The 22,725-nt window shown below is 43.1% G+C and overlaps 1 protein-coding gene across 5 annotated transcripts in view; it reads left to right on the top strand.

Moving 5' to 3' along the window:
• Nucleotides 1–22,725, top strand: part of LOC138300336 (prominin-1-A-like) — a 475,106-nt gene that overhangs the window by 422,114 nt on the left and 30,267 nt on the right. For all 5 annotated transcript variants that reach the window (XM_069239581.1, XM_069239582.1, XM_069239583.1 and 2 more), the window contains 4 exons: nucleotides 3,504–3,557; nucleotides 11,042–11,122; nucleotides 19,814–19,882; nucleotides 22,438–22,527. In XM_069239581.1, the coding sequence (XP_069095682.1) occupies nucleotides 3,504–3,557; nucleotides 11,042–11,122; nucleotides 19,814–19,882; nucleotides 22,438–22,527 (294 nt within the window). The remainder of the gene's footprint in view (nucleotides 1–3,503; nucleotides 3,558–11,041; nucleotides 11,123–19,813; nucleotides 19,883–22,437; nucleotides 22,528–22,725) is intronic.

The following is a 22,725-nucleotide window of genomic DNA, read 5'->3' as shown; positions in this document are numbered from 1 at the left end:
GCATTCTCTGGGTTTTCTTGGAACTTTATGCAAAGTGAGATTCCACAATACAGCCCTGCACTACCAACCACAAATTGTCTCTGTAGAAGTATTCCACCACTATGTATTTGGTATTCCTATAAAGGTTGAGGGTTTGGTGAAATACTTGGACTCAGTGCTCAATGCTAGTTAACCTCATAAGTCTGAGTGCATTATTCAGAGTTTGGTGGAATGGAAGAGCTACTGTAAATATCTGTTTTACCTACCACAAATATTTGCAGTTTACTAGCCTCATTTAGAAGTTGGGGATTGGCAGGTTTCTGACAGCAGAGCTTCAGTTGGCTCTGCCGTTGGATATTTTTTGACTTGTGACCTATCTGCCATGTGGAGACCATCAGCAGTATGTCAAATGGCCTACCCTGTGAAGAGTTGGCCATCTGACACAGATTTGCCCTGCTCAGGCCCTCAATGAGAAGGATGTTAAATCCAGGCAGGAAAAATCTTCAGTCGCATTCACAGGAATGGAGAAAACTCCCAGCAAAACTGGGTCATTTATTGTTTGATATTTGTCTTTCCAAAAGGAATCCCAACTTTAGGTTTGTTTCAGATATAAAAAATATGCTGATCAGCCACCATGCCATAGCAGACAACACACATTATAATTTTGCCAAACGTGCTCTCACTGCGGCAGCAGGAGCAATTTTGGCAAAAAGGTCTTGCCAAGTTGGCAATGTTTTCCAATTAGGCGGGTGCTCCAGTCCTGGGCTTGCAGCAGTGGGGCCTCGGTCTCCTGGTCACACTGGATAGTACATCAGTTTGGAATCATTCAAACCTTTTTTCAGGCAATTTGTTTCTGCTGGTGGCTAATGAGCTGTAATAGGGAATTTGATACACTCCAAATTGTGCTGCCTTTCCTCAGTATCTGTGCCGGGTATAGAAATATGTCACTAGAGTCAGGACAAGGCTGGAGATTGTGTCAGAAGCAGCCTTTTCGAAGAGTAGTGAAGCAGATCGTTACTTCTGGAAGTGTTTTTTTCTTCAAAAATGGAACCAAAGAATCAATTTTATAGCATAATTTTCTGATTACAATTGCTGTAAGCCATAGGGTGTATATGCTGTTCTGCAGAGATATTCATGCAACATTCCCGTTCGTTAGTGGCTCAATGGAATTATTCTTTCAAAGCAGCAATCTGTTTACATCACCATTCCTTCAAAGCAGCAATCTGTCTACATCAACATGGGCTGGAAGGGCCAGTCGAATCCTATGGGCTTTACTTTTCTCCTATATGCACAGTAGAAAATTGCTCAGGAATGTCTAATCCCTAGAAATCTATCTCCCTAGAATGCAATCGCTTCCACAGTGGGATCGATTTATTGTGTGTTCCTGTGTGTTGTGCAGAAACATTTGATCACTAGACACCCCTTCTGAACAGGGGATCTAGGGTTATTCAAGGTGCTAACAGTAATAACTGGGTAGGTCAATGTGTTTGGAATCCTCTCTTGTGGCAGTCTTGGGAATTAGAAGATCTCAACCAATTAATATGCTTTCCCAATTTTTAGAATATGACTTAATCTAACAGTATGGAGTTTTCTGAACCAGAAAGCTTTTTAAGTTAAGGTGCATCGAGAGCAGATTTCAGCTGGTCTCATGCACATCTTGTGAGAATGATTGACGACTTCCATAACTGATAGCAAGCTAGTCCGAGGGGGGCGCCTTCACAAACAGGCAAGTCACTTATCTTGGGAAGAAACTAGTGCCTACTGCAAAGCTGTGGAAATGTTACTACCCTGATCGTGTTGCAGATGATGCACACCTTCTGATGGAAAAATTATTACTGCTGTAATAATTGATGTGCCCTGGCAGCTTTAGAGACACCTGATTTCTGTATACATTTGAAAATGTACTATTCTCGTTAACAAAGGAGTTCTGTGCCTTAGTCCGTGCCATTGTATTTGTATAATTCTACACAGTGTGTTAATGATACATTTGCAAACAGTGTTGTGTGTTTTCTGCCACTGTCATATGCAGTGCCTTAAAACTCATGTTTAAGGTCTTGACTTCAAAGGCCAAATTGCTTTGAAACAAAACTTGCGTCCGAGTCATTATTGTGGCCTTGAATTAACACCTTCATGCCAACCTCAAATGACACAGGTCTCTTTGACTTCCGGTCCCAAACTCCCTTCTGGAAATGAGCACTCTTCTAATAGAGCATGCTCTCCTTTGGGGTTTTGCAGTTTGAGCTGCTATGCTGGATGCAGTTAAACTCCGCTTGCTCTGCTATATGTCCCCTCGGCATATGATGCAACGATGGGCATGTTAGTCACAGACTCCTGTGGACTTCAGGATATGACAGGACAAGTCATAGCCTCCTAAAATCCCCATATAATTGTACAATATGAACTGACTGAACAATCACCTGCACCTGAGTCTCACACATTCAATGGTGCTGAACACACTTGGGCCCCCTAATCCACGTGAATCCCTAAAATTAGGACACATCTGGGCCTGATGTTGGTCAGAAGTTGTCAAATTAAGAGATATCAAACCATTCTGACTATTTCAAAGCATGAGCGTTCATGGGTAATGGTGCCCTAGATAATTTAATATGGCTATCCCACAGATCCTTTTAGACCAACACCATCTTTCAATGAGCTCCACCTGACTTCCATTCAGAAGATCTGAAGCTACTTCCCCTTCTGTAATTGCTCTTTCAATTGATTACTTGCCATCAACATTCTTCCTTGGGAGGGAAATCTGATCGTTTGTATCCCTGTTAGTGTAATTGTTTGATAGAGAAGAGAGGCTGGGTCTAACAGTGTCACTTAGAAGCACATGCTAGGGAGAGTGTGGCCAACGCTGATTTCTCCTATATTTTTGAAGGGTTTCAGGATTTTACTAATAGGATTGCAGTTCAGAAGATGTTAACTCTTAAAAGTAACTACACAGGAAGAAACTTGTTTTGCAACTTGTTAAGCTATAGTCCGACCAATGGAAAAACAAAGGTATGGATCAAGAGCAGAAAATAGATCCAAAGGACGCATCCAGAAATTATTTTTTTGAGATCCCTCATTAATTCTATTATATACTTTAGAACAGGAATAGTGTAAATCTGGGCACCAGGCATACAACATTCACCTCCTATCATTGACTTGTGTCTGATATAACCAGGCCCAGCTGTTTTGTTTATGGACTTTGGGGCGAAGCATGACAAAAGGAGTCAGTTCAGGTCACCCTAAAAGTTTTTTATCTTCTCAGCCACCCTCTCCCCAGTAGCTGCAAGCTGCATCTAGAGGAAGAGATGAGAGTGTGAAGCAGAGACTATGTGTGGGAGAGGGCAGTCGAAAGTGAGGCTCAGGCTGAAGAAGCAAAAGAATGGAGAACTTGATGGAACATGACGGTGCTGCAGATTGGCTATGTGAAAGTGTATGCAAGAGTGACAAGGCTTTGATTGATTTCAGAAAAAATCACCTGCATGGGCTTTTCAACATGACATTCATTCTTATTTTTCATTCTTATTTTGCAGCCAGTCATGAAGAAAGCTATCACAAACCTTCAAGCAACAACAAAGCAAATACCAGTAAGCACATATGTCCTCATTTTATTTTGAAAACCTGACAGCAATGTATGCAAAATGAGGTACTTGTAAGGTGGGCAGTAACTTCGTGTTAGTAGAGCACCACATTTTCAGTCTTGAGGTTTCATTTAACAAACCAGTATATTACAAAACTTGTACCCTTAGATGAGGTCCCTTGAAAAAAATTGAGATCCTTGAGTGTTAATAATGATTTGCTGAAGGAAAGCTCTACCAGAACACCTTTCAGAGGGCCATGGGGCAAGCTGCTGGGCTCAACTGAGGGGTTTGATGCCTTTTACTCCTTATGTCCTGGGGCTCGACCTACTATGGATCCTGGGGAACTGAGCCAAGTACCCCTTCAGCGCTTGACTCTCAGTGGTATGGCGGGTGAGCAGTCCATGGCTTCTCATGGGGGGTGGGGGGGCAAAGAGGGTGAAACAGGGTAAACACAGGCACACAGCTCAAACTATATTCAATATCTGCAATAAATGTCTATCCAGTCAAATACTTACCTATATGACAAAAGTAGTACTTATTTGCAAACCAATGTGAAATAGGGCATACACAATAGACACGGCCCCCTGGGGTCAGGCTCTAGTGTTAAATGGCAGTCCCTTGAGTCCCAAGTGGTAGTGATTATTCCCCATTCACTGTAGGTGACATTCTGATTAGCCCTCCTTAGAAGCTGAGTATCAACAGTCGTACTACAACTTGTTTGACTTTTCTAACTACAACTTGTTAGAAAAGTCAAAAGTGTTCCCATTAAACCTATCTGGCAGACAAATTACTCCATGGCCTTCCAGCTCATAGCTCAGTCTTGCCACCAATAGGGATTGTCAGACCAAAGCCTCTGAGACTGTCTCTTTCGCTGGTACTGGAGCTCAATGTTCATGGCTCACTTCATGGTGGCCCTCCATCGACCTGGACACATGCAGACACCCAATCGGTCCAGCAGTTGTCTCCTCACACATTGCTACTCGGATTTGCTCACCGTGACATCCCTGAACATCAGTCCCTCCAGCTCTCCTCTTCTTCACAGGCTTATTGGACTTGCCATGACAGCAAACACTGTGCTTCAGGCTCCAACGACAGGTGGCCTTGAATGTCTCTGAGTAATGCCCTTCATCCAGCTGGGACAAGTGCAGGCCATAGTCTCCAGTCCTGGTCCCAGGCAGAAGGCTTGCAGAGCTTCCCCTCCTCACACATTCTGTTTGGCTGATCGACAGTTGATCATTTTGGGGTCCTCAGTTTCCCCTTTTTATAGTCCATTTCCAGACACCAAATGTGACTTATGTTATGAGTCTTTGAAGTTTGCTTTGGAGTCTGCTTCCTTTTGAAGTGACCTGTCCTCTGTACTGCCTTTCCCCCATTAAACAGTCTGTCACAGCAGGAGCAACTCCAAACACAGGCCATAGGAATGACTAGAGGTTCACACCTGGATATCACTCACAGTCATATGTGTATCAAAAGGTTACCCCAGGGCCTGGATCCTACTCTTTATGATTGTCTTATCAGCACCACCTTCTTTCTGAGATGTGCCCAGACCTCTTTCCAGTGAACCCTCTCTGAATCATAGAGTACTCTTTAAAGTGTACTGGAGAGCCTGACTCTTCATCCTTCAGTAAGTGTCCCACTCAGCTCACAGAAATGCAGCAATCTACAAATGTGTCTGTAGGGATTCCTCTTCTTCCTCCAGTCAGCCCTTGGTCTACCAAACTGGGACCAAGAATCTTCCCTGTATTGTACCATTCGCAGGCTCACATATACCCAGCACATGCATATAGCATGCACACACTACTGACTACTACATACTAAATTGATGTAGACCAAGGGTGAGTTAAGAACACAGCCACAGAACTTTACTTGTGTGAGCCTGTAGGCCTCCCTCCAGTGGCACAGGTAAAAAGGCCTGCTCACTTCTCTGATCACTACACGGTTTGCTGCCACTACCATGCTCATGCTGCTTAACTTCTGAAAAGGCAGTAGCTTTTCACCACTATCGGGGTAGTGCTTTGCCCCACCCCCCACTCCCACAATTGGGCCAAAAAGACTGCAATGAATCATACAGATTTGTAGAGCGCACTAATCACATGGAGGGATATCCAGTCGCTGGGTTCTGTCTACTCGGGGTCTCAATCGAAGAGCCGGTTCTTGAGCCTCTTTCTGAATTCCTGAAGGGAGGGGATGTCCTCAGGTGGATGAGAAGGCTGTTCCAGGATTTTGTGGTGAGGTAGAAGAAGAATTGACCACTAACATTGCTGCAGCGACTGCGGGGAGTATGGACTAGGGAGAGTGAGTAGGATTGCATGTGTCTGGAGGGTTGGTTGAAGTTCAGGCGGTGGTTGGTGTATGCTGGTCCTTGGTTGTGCAGGGCCTTATTGGCGTGTGTAAGGATCTTGAATTGGTATCTCTTGTGTTTGGGGAGCCAGTGGAGTTCCATTCGGTGGGGGGTGATGTGTGACTGTCTGGCAAGGTTGAGGATGAGGCTGGCTGCTGAGATCTGAATGGTCTGAAGTCTCTTCAGGAGGCGTGAGGAGATTCCAGCATAGAGAACGTTGTCATAGTTCAGGCGGCTGGTGATGAGAGCCTAGGTGACGGTGTGTCTGGTGTATACAGGGAGCCACTTGAAGAGCTTGCAGGGCATTCAGAGGGATTTGAAGCAGGTAACGGAGACTTCAAATCTTGATTTGGGTCGTCATGGTGAGTTTGCTGTCCGGAACGATTCTGAGGTTCCGGGATTGGTCTGTAGCGGTGGAAGGGGGTCCCAGGTCACCGGGCCAACAAGTGTCATTCCACAGCAAGGTGGTTTTCCCAAAGAGTAGTATTTCCCTCTTGTCTGAGTTAAGTTTGACGCAGTTCTCCTGCATCCAGTTGGCAACGCTGGTCATGCAGAGGTGGAAGTTTATCTTCGCGTGGAGGGGTCTTTGGAGAGTGACAAGATGAGCTGGGTGTCGTCCACATAGGAGATGATGTTCAGCCTGTGTTTTTTTATGTTGTTGGCCAGGTGGGTCATATAGGTTTTGAAAAGGGTGGGGATAAGGGATGAACCTTGAGGGACGCAGCAGATGAAGTTCTGAGGCTTTGAGGTAAAGAGAGGGAGGTGAACACTCTGAGTCCTACTGGAAAGGAAGGATGCGATCCATTTGAAAACATTGTCTTGGGTGCCTATCCGCTAGAGCCTCTTGATAAGGGCATGGTGGGAGACGGTGTGGAAGTCCGCCGAGAGGTCAAGGAGGATTAGGACAGCTGAGTCTCCTTTGTCCAGGGGAGCTCTGATGTCATCCGTGGTGGTGATTAGGGCGGTTTCTGTGCTGTGGTTGGAGAAGACACCAGATTGAGATGCGTCCAGAAGGTTATTGTTCTCCAGGTATTCAGTGAGTTGCTAGTTTATGGCCTTTTCGAGGACATTGGCAGGGAATGGGAGCAGGGAGATCGGTTGATAGTTTTGGAGTTTGCAGATGGTTTCTTGAGGCGGGGTTTGATCTCGACATGTTTCCAGAAGGAGTCAGTAGTGAAAGTGGCTGAGGTGTTGAATGAGTTGAAGATGTCTGTGAGCTTGCTGCTGATGGTGCTAATGCTGAGGTTGAACATGTGGTGTGGGCTGGGGTCCATGGGGGATCCAGAGTGGACATAGTGCATGATGTTGGCTGTGTCCTGTGTGGTGAGCTGTTTCCAGCTGGTGATCCTGTTGGCAACTGCAGCATCCACAGGGTCTAGGAGGCTGATTGTCATCAGCGGTGGGTCGGGGTCTGAAATTCCTGTAGATGGTGGAGATTTTGTCATAGGAGGAGTCAGCTAGAGTGTCACAGAGTTCCTGGGAGGGGGTGGTGATGTTTTCAGCCACTGAAGGGTTGGAGAGCTCCCTGATGATGCTGAAAAGTTCTCTGCTGTGGTTAGCACTGCCTTTGATGTGATTGGCTAAGGTGTCCCTCTTGGTGTCTTTCAGGAGTTTTTTGTGGTACTGAGTGAGTGCAGTCGAATGTAGACTGTTCATTGGGCTTCTTGGTTGTGCACCATCTTCTTTCCAGCTGTTTGCAGTTGCGTTTGGTGGTTCTCAGTTCTGGGGTGTACCAACTGGTTTGTCCTGAGGGTCTGTTTGGTCTGTAGTATTTTCTGCGGGTAACTCTGTCAGTGCTGTTGGAGATCCAGGTTATAAGGTTTTTGATGGCTTGTTCGATGTTCAAGGGGGTGTCAGTGGTGGGGAGGAGTTGAGGGCGTTGGACCACTAGCTCCCGAATGTTGATCAGTCTGGTGGTGTGGCTGGAGGCTGTGGCCTAGGTGAAGTGGACTATTGCGTGGTCTGTCCAGGTGAGCTCAGTGGTGTGGTTGTATTTGACTCTGTTGCTGGTGGTGAAGATGGCGTCTAGTGTGTGGCCAGCGATGTGCTTGGGGTCAGTTACAATCTGAATGAGGCCGATGTTCATGCTATCCAGAAAAGTGGAAGATCCAGGGATCCTTGCACTGGGCACGTTCCAGGCATGGACGGGCACAGACAGGCTTGCCTTTGGTGTGCCAGGAGCTCGCCTGCTGCTCGCGTCCACTGAGTGGCCACTCTGTGGCCTCCGTTAAGTAGGTCCAAGAAGGGTGGCGGGGCACAGTAAAGGCAGGAAAGCAGACAGCGGGAATGGCAAGTGAGCAGCATCCTGCTGAAGAGGGCACACACAGACTAAAATAATCAAAAATAGAGGGCAAAACTGACCATAACCAGACACTGGCACAACTGAAGCAGACTGGCACCAAACAGCTGAGAGAGAAAAAATTACAAGACAGGAAGAGTCTTAAGCAGCACACTGTCACTGACAGTCGGCATATCGGTGCAGAACGGCAGAATCCAAGATGGACACAGAGGAAAAGGCAGTCCAGAGAAGAGGGCTGGCTCACCAGGGAAGCTGAGCACAGGACTGGGGTGCAGCGAGTGGGAGCTGGTGTGGAGCTTGCTGAGACAGCCCTATGTCTTGGCACACACACATGATCTGTGTTTGCCCATGACAAGAAAAACAACACCAGCAATCCAAGCATTGTTGCAGTTGGGGTACTGGGGACAGGGGTACACGTCCATCACCAAGCGAGAGACTTTTCCCTCCCAACATACCAACACCTGGAAATATGTGTCCCAGTGACATGAAGCCACTTGCCATACTGACAACTTTGCGAGTCCATGCTTGCGATTCAGTGTCTGACATCTGTACATGCTAGAGTGTGTTGCTGGGGAGCTTTCTTTTGCTAAGTTGTTTTGCTAAGCTTATATTCTCCTAACACATTGGCCTCATGTTTGCCATTGAATGGCTGGCACAGGGAGCATAGGCTGGAGATATGCAGAGTGTACTAATAGGATCACTGCTGCCTTAGAGCTCAATGCTGGCATTAACCTATCACTCAGCAGTGTGGAGTCTGTCACTCTTCTCACTGATAACGTTGCATATTGTAAGGGAGTGATTTGAAATGGCAAAAATCAAAGTGTCAGTAGAAAGCCTTGCCTACCTGCCAACGACACACAATACAAAGCTTTCTACAAGTATTCGTCCTATGGTGGGCAAAATCTAGATAACAGAAGCAGAATCCAAATGTTCAACTATTTGTAGTTACCTCCTGTACATGTGGATACTAACTACCAAAGCAAACCAACTCTTCTTCCCACCACATGAAAGGACTGGCTCAGTGAGGACAGTTATTGATTGATTTTTTTCCATTTGTCACTATTTTTCCGTCTTTCTCTTCCTCCTTCTTTCCCCCATTTCTGTTTTTCTCTCTTTTTCTCGTTTGAGGAAAAATCAGTATCAGTCCTCAAAAATGAGTGCCAGTGTACCCCACCTGGAACCACCGGCTCACATAAAACACTGGATTCTGTGCATGTGTTCTTAAGAGGGGCATAGCAGTTAAGGTAATTGGGTGTTAAAGCTGTTGGTTGAATAAGGAAGCTCCATAATTGGTAAGTTTTTGTTTGGAGCTGCTGAGTGTGAAGAGGGTTGAAATACACGTGGACTCTGGTAGACAGCATGATGTTACGGACGAAAACTCTTCTTTTACTACTGGTTTTCTTGCATATACTTCTTAATATACCTACTATAGCAGATCCAAATACTCTTGAGGTACGACTGGAATTATAAACTCTCCTGGTGCCACCTAACTAAAACATAAATATTTACAAGGGCAAAATCCCATTCCTGGTTAATTAATGCACAAATGGAGTAACTTTTCTCTCACATATTTACCCACAAAGAATTCATACCTCTGTACTGGAATTTCCTTGTGAACAAAGATGCTGTTGGGGTTGTGAATGTGTTAGCCTGTACATGCTGGTGCATATCAAAGGTGATCAGTAACTATCACACTTTTGCACGTGATTCACCATCAGTTGTGGACAACTTCACTAAATCCCTGACTTTGCAACTTCACAAATTCATAAAGTTGGGAAAGTTTTAAAAAGCAAAAACAAATTTGGTGCCAAAAGAAGAGGACTTTGTGCGGTAGTGGAAATGGCCGCCTGTCTTTTGTTTAAGAGATGCCACAATCTATCTACTGTTCCTGCTGCCAGACGTCCCAAAGAAGGAACTCGAGTAGCAGGGAAAGGCCCAGATGATACAACCAAGTGGTGGTTATTGTGTTTTACGACTGCCACTCAGGTGACATCCAGAAAACACAGTTCCCTGCAGCTAGATGCCCTGTCCATTAAGAGGAATATCCTGCTGAAAGGAACCAGGCAGTTAAAGTGAAGCTACCAGCCTCATGTAAATTCAGGGAAGCTCGCACTCCTTAGGTCTTAGCGAAGTGTGGACTTCCCCAAATTCACCAGACTTTATGGTCATACCTCATCACTTCCCAGACCCCTGTTGCCTAGACTCTATACACTCACAGATTTATTCCCGTCGTGTGCAGTAATAGTGAAAGTGTATTCTGGGTGTTAATAGAGAGGGAATACCCTCACTGTTGCGGGTTCTAACTCTGACACTCTATCAACTGAAATGTTTTAGACAAATTTCCTTGTTCATAACTCGCGTTATTTTTGATCTGAGCAGACAGCCATAGCTGACCTTTTTCACGTTTTCTTTGGCAGATAGGCATGTTGCTTGCTAATTTTAAGCCAGAACAAAATGTACAAAGGTAAAGAAGAGTATATGAAACATAGGGGCCGAGGGCACCATAGTTTCAAAGAGGCCACAACATAGTCACATAGAGGCGAAATAACATGACTTTTAAAGTTTGTAGCACCCATACTTATATAATTTACAGTAAGAAATGCATATACAAAAGCTTACATTTATAGTTTGACATCCATGGTACCATGCTAATACCATCAAATAGAGAACTAAACACAAAACAGTTGGCTGCGTGAGTCAGCATAGGGCATGATGAGAAACACAACTTTGTATCCATTTTGACATCTTTCATCAAATGAGTGTTGTTTCCTGTAAAGTATCCATAAGCTCTTTAAGGTAAAGGTTACAACTTTATTAATTGCCTCTTTGTATTTCCTCCTTTGTCCAAAGGGATCTGTGTCCAGTACCCTCAGTACAGTTAATAGTGCCCAGATCTTCTTCGACACCCAGGCTGCCCAGGTCATCTCGCGTGTAAGTAGAGAGCTTGCAAGGCCACGCGTTCCTGTACTTTTTTATTGGTGCATATTGTTAGTGATAAAACGAACTGCTACATTTTCGCCATATGAGGTTTTTGTGACAACTCACTATGGGATATTTACTTTGCAATGTAACCATTCCAGGTAAAACCACGAGCAACAAGAAGATACATTACAACCAATAATATGAAACTGCTATTCTGGCTTTATTGTACACTGTTCACAATCACACACCCCTGTCTCTATTCTGCTTCACTCGCAGGCCATGACGTTTGGTCAAAGGAGGTCCATTTTTAGCTGGAACAGATTATCCAGTTCACAGTTTTGTAATTACATTTTACATTACTCAAAAAGCGAGTTTTGGAGCCCAAACACTCTACGGTATTCAAGTCTTAACCCTGACCTCTAATTAATATGAAAGATTCCCCTGCTTAGATCATCTGTTGAGGAAGCAAGGAAGACCATTATCTGATTCAATTCGCATTCCTCCCCTGTACACAGTTTTATGATTGTTATTCATGCAGTCTTTAAAGGAATAACACTCGGGTTTACTCCTGTTTTCACAGGAACTGCCCTCATGTTGCAAACACTACACTATGCCTGTTGTTGTCATGGTCAAAGTCTGTGTTCCCACAAAAGCGGGCTGCAATGTTCAGTTCCAGGACCTTTGTTCTTATAGACCGTAGTAGTGACGTGTGAGTCCTTTGGGTAGAAAGGTTTGGATCTTTTAAAATTCCCCATATTGTTGAGTTTGGTGATTATGCCTTGTGCATCCTTAAATGAGCACATATACCATTTAGCAGACCCAGTGGCTGCAATGGAGCCTGGGTGACTAATGTCGTTTTTATTCCAGTTAGTTTTTTAAAAACATTTTTGGAAAGTATTTTATTTCAGAGACTACAAAGTTCTTCTTAGAAACTATGTTATTAGCAAGTGTTTTTGTTTTCTTCTGCTTTCCACTGACGGTCATTTATTTATCAGGGGTTCACATCCCAAGACTTTTTGGAAATTCAGTGCTATGACCCAATTCTTGAGCCAGTGAAGCAAGACAAAGGAATCAGATAAAGGGGTTTATTGTGTCTTAAAACATAAATGTGAAATCTGGATTGGTAATGTAAGTCTTTTTCAGGCTACTAAAGGCCACCTAATAGTAATCGTTTTTACAGAAACCTCTGCACTGACGGCCCTCAACATTTTGAACGGGTGCATCACCGAGTGTGTGATTGTACGGCGCCGGGTATGCACGTAATCAAAACCTTTTCAGAGAAATTCACACAAGTAAAAGCCAAAGAATCAAAACAAACTCCAGTAATTTGTAAATGGCACCCACGCTTTCATTTTTCTCCAATCTCCCAAATAAATATAAATTTGTCATTTTGAAATAATCATTATGTTGATTTAAGTCCACAATCCTGCACAGGACTTCATCTTCACACCTCATCAGCTGTGCCTAGGTGGGGCAGGTGTGAATAAAGAGAATGAAAGAGTTGCAGTTAAGAGGAACTGGAGAAAAGAGAAATGAATGTGAAACAAGCGAATGAGAAGAGACATAAATGTAAGCTACATAGGTTCTACATAGGTAGGGAAAGAGAATCAGAGAGATGAAAAAGGTAGGAAATTAAATAATGGATAGAGGTATGAGCTGGATAGAGAGAGATAAATGAATAATAGAGAAATGCATAAGGAGCAATGGTGGGAGAAGAACAAAAGAGCAGAACAGATGTGTGATGTTTGTAATTTTTTCTTTAAAAGAGGCATTTTGGGTATATGTTGCTTCCTACACCCTCTTTCACTTCCTGATAAGGGGCAAAGCTAGGGCCGAGGCTTTGACAGATGTGCATGCCATTTGCAGCATTTGTATATAAAGGAAACATCAACGGCAAGCCTGCAGATTATGGCGCCAGGAGTTACAGCAGTGACAGCAGGTCTCTTATAGATCACAGAAGGACCTTCAGGATGCTGGTGTGGAATATCACCTAAGTGTGAATGGTGTCAGGACATGCATATTCACTCACTCATCCACCTACTCATTCCTCTCTACGAGTAAAGCACCCCACCAAAGATCTGTCTGTAATCCACATGTCACTTGTACTTTAACTATGCATATTCTGCGAGTGATGACAGATTTTACCAGTGTACCCTCCTGAATCTGTTCTCAAGGAATAGAAGATTGCACTAACTGCCTTCTGCAATAGAGGGAAACTTTTTTGCTATGGTCATGCTCTACTTGTTCTGTGAAGAAACCGGGCTTGCACTGCTCCTACCTGTACGTGTCCTGTGATGGGGGAATCTTGCACTGATGCTGCTCCAGCTGTACCTGTCATCTAGTGGAGGGAAGCTTCAACTGTATCTGCCTAAGATGTGTCTGTTCTATGAAGAAGTTTCCACTGCTGTTGCCCCATCTTATTTAAAAAAAGATATATTGATGTACTACCGGAACATGCCCCTTGATTCAGTGACTGTTTCCCAAAATTTCATGTGAGATACCAAGAACTGTAGTCCTGAGGAAAGATTTGAGCATGTAAACATGGTGATGAAATTTTAAAAGTAGAGTCAGTTGCTTGACCCTCCTGTTTTGAATCTTGTAATAAGAAGAAACATGTACAAATATTTTTGCTTACCCAGGCACAATTTTAATATAGGTATGTTGTACTTTTTTTTGTGATGTCAAACTCATTATTAAATGTATCACTTCACAAAAAGAAACAAAACAATTTGCATTGAGTCCAATGCTTGTTTTAAAGCATGATGTGACCGAAAGAGTGAACCCTTATAAAATATGTGAGCAGAGTATACCTTTGTTAGAATATGTAAAACACGCAGTATATTGAAACTGACAAAATTATCTTATAAAAATCAAAAACAGCTGACAAGTGGCTAGATGTCATGCATAGCATCTTAGGCCAGTTCTGACATTCTAACCAGGGCCACCAGAATAATTCAATTCTGCCTCTGCTGCTTTTTTGGCCTTCTTATTATTTGCCGCATTCACCACAAAAAAATAGTTTCAAGCTTAAACGGATCAAAAGTTGCTAACAACATTGTGATGTGTTTGTTTGCAGAGGAAGGCCCTTTGGAAAGGTTAACTGGTCATCGTTAATTTGCTGATGTCTGTATTTGGTTGTTAAATTGGCACTAATGAGGTGAAATCTTTGTTCAGGCATTATTGCCATGTGAATTCAGCAAACAGCACCTGTTAGGTGACCAGTTAAAAATTGCATAGGATCTGCCACTGCTCAGAATTATGTGTAGCAATTGTAGTTTAATAACTTTTGATCTGTACTTTTGATCGGTTTGAAGCTGCGAATACAATTTCTATTTTGGTGAAATCCTCAAAAATACACCAAAATGCATAATTCTAGTTCCTGATTATATGTCAAAGAGTCAATTGTCAGACTTCTTAAAAGTAAAATAAAATGTAGTTCTTGACTTTCTGCCTGTTATCTTGTAGACGATCAAGGGTTAAACGGCCCAGTGTGAGAGAGCAACGAAACAGCCTTTCAAAAGCAGATGCCAGAATCTCATTGCTAACAGGCTAATATTCTTGGTGGGACTTCCATCACCCTCTGTGGCGGCGGTTTCAAGTACTCCGTCAAGCTGATGGATTACCACCCACTGTATTAGATATATTGCAGTTGAGCCTCCAACCTCTGCAGCAGAAAACACTACGACGCGGCGTAGTAATGTTGGCTAACATCACTCAATTGCCGTCAGACTGGCGGGTTACGCCAACCATATTTAGATATCACAGTTTTACCGGTGTTGTTCTGGTAGCAGTTTCCTGATGGAGGGAATTGGTTGTGAGAGGCTTTTAACATAGTGCTGTGCATGTGGCTATGGAATGGATTCTAGCAGCCCTCACCTGATGTCCTTTGGCTATATTTGTCCACCTGTATACCACACTGCATAACACACTCCATTCACACCATGATCCTTTGCCATTCCACCAAAACACAACAATTTCATGCAGAAAACACACAAAGTAATACATTCAAGCACACAACATACACACAATGGTGGTTGGTGACAGTTGAAAGTGGTAGGGCGTAAACGTTCGGGATCAGTGCCCTTGGCATGCGAGCATCATAAGTGGGGTTCAGGGCATCTCCCCTAGGAAAATTGTGAAAGCCAGAAGGTTAAAAAGGAATTGTGAAAGTGTAGTATGACATCAATAAAGAGATTTCATATGATGATGTAGGTAGCTGAGAACTTCAGAACAGACTTTGAGATAACAATGCAGTGAGTCTTAATAAAGGGGTAGCGGTCTTCAGCGTCTCTATCATGCATGTTATGCTCGTTTTACATAAGACATGGGCACCCTTTTCTCTCCACATCTCGTCCATCTGCATATTTTACCCTCAGCAGCCTTATTTCAGTGACTCCTGACTGCACTTCCTCTCTTCTGCTTTACTTCACAACCCCCAACACACAACCCACTCACTCACCTGTAAGCTCTGTATTTTAATTTACTTTTGCCTTATCAGTATTTTGGCAACTGTGTAGTTCTTTAACACACAGTTTCACCGAATCACAGTTATAACTGGAATAAGTCACCATTGCTGTGTTTGTTCAGCAGAGAGGCCAAGGATTGAATGACCAGGTATTCTGAACACCTTTTTGACCCACTGGCAGGCACTGTGAGAAATTTGCACTGCCTTCAGCCTTTGCTCCAGAGTTCTCAAAGGTGGCCATTTAAAATGTCTGAAGATAACTGAGTTCAAGTATGCACTCTACAAGAGAAAAGAGGTTGCATGGCAAGCCGAGGTCTGCAACTGGCAAGAGAAACGCCATGTTTTTTAATCATCTAAACACAACCTTACTGTATACATGTGCTGACAGAGGGAGAGCATAGTTATATTTCCAGTGAGAGCAGTGACTCTGTTGAACAGGCTGTCAACAGGCTTGGTCTTTACGTGCCATTTTGCTTCTGAATGTCAGATTAAAGATTGGAAAGCCGGGGAGAAAAGTATTCATTTTGTAAAAATAGAAAATGTATTTCCGGACTGAAAAAAATACTTTGGTGTGTAAGTGTGGAAAATCGAAAAATTATTTGGTGCATTAAAAGAATGTTCACAGGTTTGCATACTGGAGACCCCCTGTTCTTAATATAGCTGATGCCAATTTGATGATTTGTTGGTTACTTTATGGCTTAGAACATGAGGGCGCCACAAGACCAGATGTCTTTTGACCCTTTTTTGAAAGCAGTGTAAGTAAAATGAGCGGAACGCTAGACAATAGTAGGGGCCTGTTTATTCAGTAATATGCAAACGAAAGCATAATAATTCAGGTTAGTTCCTGCAGGTACTTACCGACGTCAAGGAAGACCCTGGAGATGGTGTATCTTCAGAGAAGGAAGGCACTCCACTGACCACAAGCATGTCTAGGAAGTGAAGTGCAAACGAACAAACCAATAGTGGAGCTGCTCTCATGTTGTTTTCAGCTCAAGAGCAGCACCATCATTGGTCTGAGCACAGCGCTCCTTTTTAGACTAGGAACCTGTGCCTGCAGTCCGCCCGGCTCTTACACAGCTGATATAGGTGGTGCCTGAAGTGCACATGTCGGGCTGGCCATCCAAAGACAGCAGCCAGCCCATCCATCGTGCACACTTTAGGCTTAAAGCAAGTCCTTCCTGCTGCCAATCAGCAGCAGGAATGGCCACGTCCCCCCAAAGTTGCGAGAAAGACAGTGACATTTAAACAGTCCACAGACCATTTTATTAAAATCAAGTTTTCTGCAACTGGGCTTGCAGCAGGCAGGGCGACGCCCCTCAGCCTTAAGGGAGAAACTGCTGCTGTATACACACACTTTTGACAATTCACCCACATGCACCACAACCACACCACTCGCCACAAGAACACAAACATCTAAACTAACATACTCGTGCAAAAGCACACCTACACATGACAACACCAACCAGAACAAAACAACCACACTCACCTGAATATCTCATACCAGCAAAACATCACACAACCATACACAGCAAACACCAGACCCACATGCAATTGCCAAACATACATACACAACCTCATCACCCACTCCAGCTCACTCTACCTCAACCAGCCAATCCACTCCCACCCCTCCTACCCTTACTCCTCCTTTCCAATTCTTCATTTACCTTGACCCCTACCACTCCTACTCTCACCCCTTCCAGGTAAAAGCCTGGAGGAGCCTGATATGTGCTCAATATATGCCCCTTCTTGAGGAGGTTGCCCCTGGACTATCTCCAGGAGACAAGTTAAGGGCAACAAAGCCAGAAAAAAAAGTATATTCCAAACATTGTTCACTGTCACGTATGTTACATTGCAAAAATAATATACAGGAGAGAAGTATTTCATGAATGATTACTAGAGTTTAACTTTCACAAAGTTTGTCCCACATTGATTATTCCCGTACAGTTTATTGTGTTAATGGTATAGAATTGATGTAAAAGTGAGGTACATGTTCTGACTCACATTCATAACTGGAAATACATTTCACTGACATGTCCCATTGCAAAGTTCAGACATTGTCATTAGTTCCAATTGTGATGGACTTTGATTATTTGGTGCAAGATTATTTTTGGAAATTAATACTTACACCAAAATAAAAACATTTGTTTGTATTTATAAGTGGGTGTTAATGCAGGTGTGTTTCATCTAATTTCGGACACTGATAGTTTACACACATATGCATTTCATAGGTAATTTAAATTTGTGTTTTATAGGACATGTATATAAATGCACAGGTCCAAAGCAAATATTAAGTGACAATTCAAAATTAACAAGTAATATGGAATGCTCACCTTCGATCCTGGTGATAACGGGGTCGTTTTCCTTCGTGATCAAGTAGCAGCAGGAAAGGCAGGATTTGTACGATTTGGTTCACAGCAAAAATGGAAGTGTGAAAGGGAAAAAAGGTAGGTTTCTACCTCATAACCCTTCCAGTCCGCCAACTCAGATGTGGAGGTTTCCCTGCTACAGTTGGCGGGAATGCATGTCGTCATTTCTCTGCAGTAAAACTGGCTGGGTTCCCGCTGCTTTTGCCTATGGTACCGTCAACGCAGGTATAAAGTTCTGCCGGAGTCGGCAGGACTCAGGTGGCCTTTCGTCTAAGGGCCTGCCAGAATCTAAATACAGTGTGTGGACCGCCTAGTTGGTGGACGGATTATCTGTCAGAAAAGCAAAGCACGACCAATTCCACCAAGATGTAAATCAGGCCCTAAGTCTCCATGAATAAACAAATGGACATGCTAAAAATATATTTACTAGAACAACATAAGCAGCACAGCTAAAGTATCTGAAGTGAAAGAAAACAAATGAAAAACTACATGCGGGCACCGCTCTTTCTTAGCCGATCTGGTTTGTACAATTTAGGTGCCTTGAACAAGTGCAAGACATGTTGCAGATGCCGCCCCACGAGGACGGCCAGTGAATGTATGTGTTTTTAAGAAAGGTCTATCATTAAAAATGAATACTAAATTTTCTAACTTCTAATGTTAAATCTTCTCACAGAAATTAAGCCCAATTAATATAACTTAATCACTGGGAATTCTTTTATTAGTAAAAATATGTTAGCTAAAAGGGGAGAATGAAGAGTGATATGGAGAGAGCTCTCCTACCTAGCACATGAAGGGAATTTGGATACAGAGTTCTCCTCCAGGATCCCACCATGTAAGCACACCATAGGCTGTTGAACAAGACAGAGATCCTCGTAATCAGCTCACCCCCTCCACCTGGGATGACTTCTAGTGGCAAATTGCCCTAGGAAACTCCCCCAACCTACCAACCACGCACGCAACCTGGGCATTATTCTGGACTCCATGCTCTCCATGACCCACCAAGTAAACACCGTCTTATCGTCTTGGTTCCCTACCAAGACAAGAATGACCGTCACCCATGTGCTTGTTGGCAGCAAACTAGGGTACAGCAACACACTCTACGCTGGCATCACAAACAAGCTCCATACAAGACTACAGAGAATCCAGAACTCAGCAGCCAGACTCATCCTGGACATCCCCCACCACAGCCACATATCCCCCCACCCAGAGACCTGCATTGGTTCCCAGTCGACAAACGCATCACCTACAAGCTACTGACGCACACCTACGAGGCACGGCACAACATAGGACTAGCCCATCTCAACCACTGCCTGACCTTCTACACCCCCACCAAGCAGCTCCGATCCTCCTAACATGCCCTTGCCGCCATGGCCAGAATCAGGAAGAGCACAGCCGGAGGCAGAGCCTTCTCTTATCTCACAGCTCAGACACTGAACACGCTTCCTCTCAACCTCAGACAGGCAACCTTGCAGAAGCAGTTCAGGAAGGATCTCACGACCTGGTTTTTCCAGTGAGAAGCACGCCAGCAACAGACCCTTGAAATGCCATGAGTGATAAATTGCACTTTACAAATGATTGAATGATTGATAGGCTTTGTCAGGTCCCCCATATAAGCACACCATAGGCTTCTCTAGGATCCCACGATGTAAACACACCATAGGCTTCTACAGGATCCCTCCATATAAGCACACCGTAGGCTTCTCCAGGATCCCACCATATAAGCACACCATGTGCTTCTCCAGGATCCCACCATATAAGCACTCCATAGGCTTTTTCAGGATCCCGCCATAGAAGCACACCATAAGCCAACATGTATGTTAAGATCAGTCCTGCTCGACCACTAACACTATTTCTTCTTTTCTCCCTTAGGAGAGTCGTAAATTCATGGATACCATCATGGGTTACTTTAAATCTTATATTCATTGGGCCAACACTACAGTAAGTAATAATATCATCCAAAGTCATGTAATTTAGGAAGCAATTTCAGACCTTCATTTGAGCATACAATGTACTCATTATTCTTATACTTTTCAAGCAACTCATCTGCCAAAACATCTCTTTGGGAAACATCTTGCTTTAGTGCACAGTGGCTTCATCATCAACGTTGTAGATTCTTTGGCTGTTCAACACAAAGGGTAAAGAAAAAAAGCAGTGAGTGATAATGTTTTTCAGGTTTGAAAAGCATTTTTCTGGCACAGTGCACTGTTCACACATGCTCTAAATAGGAGAGATTGTTTTCTGGCTTCCTCCATAATTGTTTCCAGTAAGTGGCATAGTCATGGTTTCTTTATGAACTACTAAAATTGGTCTACTTAGGCTTATTCAGTGACGCCCATGAAGGTAAAGGTAAGGTCTCTGGGACTTGGTCGCCTTGGAACTTTAGAGGGATGTTAGAAACACTGTGGTAATCAGAATCTTTGCTTAAACAATTTAAAATAATGTGCAGAAAAATGTGCATATTTGTGTTCCATTGTTCAAATAAAGTTCATTAAGAGAAGTTCATCTCTAATGGAGTAATGAATAATGTTATGTGTTTCTAAAATATTTTAAAACACTTCTGGAACTTTACCAAACTAGAACTGCGTAGCTTCAGCGGGGGTGAGGGATGTTTGGGATGTTACAACCCCATTAATAAGTGTATTTTCTGATAAATTGGGTATAGGTGCTTTCAGTCAGGTATGTTGAGAAGTCTGTCTGATTTCCACAGGAATTTTTACATACAGACGAAACCGCACACACATTTTCTCCCTCTCTGTTTTGAAAGTTCTCAAACATATTGCTTATTTTACAAAATATTGTGTTTTTTCTCTTAGTATCCCTACCAATCCGCATTCTGTTCCCTTTCTAAAGGCCCTTAGGCCCATCTCATGCACCCTGCTTGCCTTATAATGTATTTAAACATTATATGCCAGCCTGATTGTCGGGAACTCTGATGCTCACACATATCCCCACCACCCCAATCTTACTGACCAAGCTACACCCCTGTAAAACTAGCTCATGTTACGATAAACAGTTGTAAATAAAGTCTGCATTACTACTGACTCTGCATTACTACCGACTCATAAATAATTTTACTAACAGGAGCATAAAAGCTACGATGTTCTGTGAAAGCATTAAAGTGTTGGCACCTTTTTGGCATTATGAGCGATAGATAGCATGGTCACTAGCTTGCCACTGATCTCTAGTGTGTCGGAGGTGAAACAATTAAGTTATTTTCCGGACATTCTTCCTCGTGATGCTCAGTAGGAGATTCTTTTATCCACACCTGTGAATCTGAATTGAGGGGCCCCATATGACTGTCCATTTTTGGTATTTTTAACACCTCATACCACTCTTTGCGCCATCTGATTTTACCATTTGCTCTGACAATCCTATGCAGATGGTTTTCAAGGTCTGCTAAAGAGTGAGGGGATCTTGCACAAAATAAACTGCCAGTGGACTATTGGGGAGCAGTGGAAACCTGCACGCTACATAGTGTATTCCAACTGAATCCCTTTAAAATAGAAGTTTCTCTTCTTGGGCCAGCTATATGCCCATTGCAGCATCCACTTTTCTATCTCATCTTTATTCTTGAGAAAAACCTTCCAATTTAAGAGAACTGAAAGAAAATCTCGAGGTTTAAATAGATATTGATCTGTCCATGATGATTCATGTCAGTGTCCCATATAATTAAGATTTTGTATCCATCATCCAAGGAAAATTCTACCATGTATCCCAGCTGATAGCCGGAAAATAGGAATTGTGAATGGTTGTAATTCTATGTTGGATTACTTCAGTAGTTTGTATGAAGGCCTCCAAAAAAGGAGTCCTCAATGCCTTCTGTCGAGTTATAAGATTGTGCAGCAGCTCATAGCGGGATTACAGGAAATTGTCTGTGTCTTGGGTTCGTAAGTTATTTCAGTGTCTCTCAAAGACCGGAGAATAACACAGGATACTGGGTGCTTGACCAACACATGTATCCGTGGGCGTGACCTACATGTTTGAGCGAGAAGTTTACAATTAACACCCCTCCCATAACATTATAACCTCGGAGTGAATATCTGACAGCACTGTTTAGATTTAGACAGAATTTATTTAAGGTTATGAGTGTTGATGTATTTTTCAACTAGAGAAGCAAATCTGCGCAAGCCAGTAGGAGACAAGACCAAGAGCTAAACGGAAGAGTTCTAAGAAAGAACAATACCAACTTAGTCACAAAGACATTTTAAATCTTTCCAGCTGTGCACCAGTCATATCACAGGTAAAGATAGACTTTGACAGGCTGGATCTAGTGTAGTGATTTACAGAATATGAAATAATACACATCATGTTACTCTTAACACACATTAGTATGTTTACGTTCTCGAATGAGTTTGTACAGCTCTGTGTGATGCATCTTGAAACCCTGTAGATTATTTGTCCGAGGTCTTGGTAATCCTAGCCCTCTTTCTTATCTTGCACATGTAAGGTTGTTTCATTAACAAGTATGACATTTTACTCTCATCTCTCCTCAGCTACGATATAATGCTGCACGATGTGGACCTGTTGGGGAAGCTGCAAATTCAACATACGTTATGGCTTGCGATTACATCGTGGATACATTGGTGAGTAGATGTGCGAGTGCTGTTTTGCAAAATTTGTAAATTGTGGGAAGGCAAATCCTATAACAAAGCACCAAAAATAGATATTTTTTATTAATCTTATTTTAAAGTTCTGGTCTTTAACTAAACATGGTTTTAAGTTGTGTTAGGTTGAGTTATAGTGTGTCATGTTGTAATGTGTTATGTCTGTAATGCAACATC

This window comes from Pleurodeles waltl, chromosome 6 (genome assembly GCF_031143425.1).
Source record: "Pleurodeles waltl isolate 20211129_DDA chromosome 6, aPleWal1.hap1.20221129, whole genome shotgun sequence".
Taxonomy (NCBI): Eukaryota; Metazoa; Chordata; class Amphibia; order Caudata; family Salamandridae; genus Pleurodeles; species Pleurodeles waltl.
This window is presented reverse-complemented; position numbering and strand designations above follow the sequence as displayed.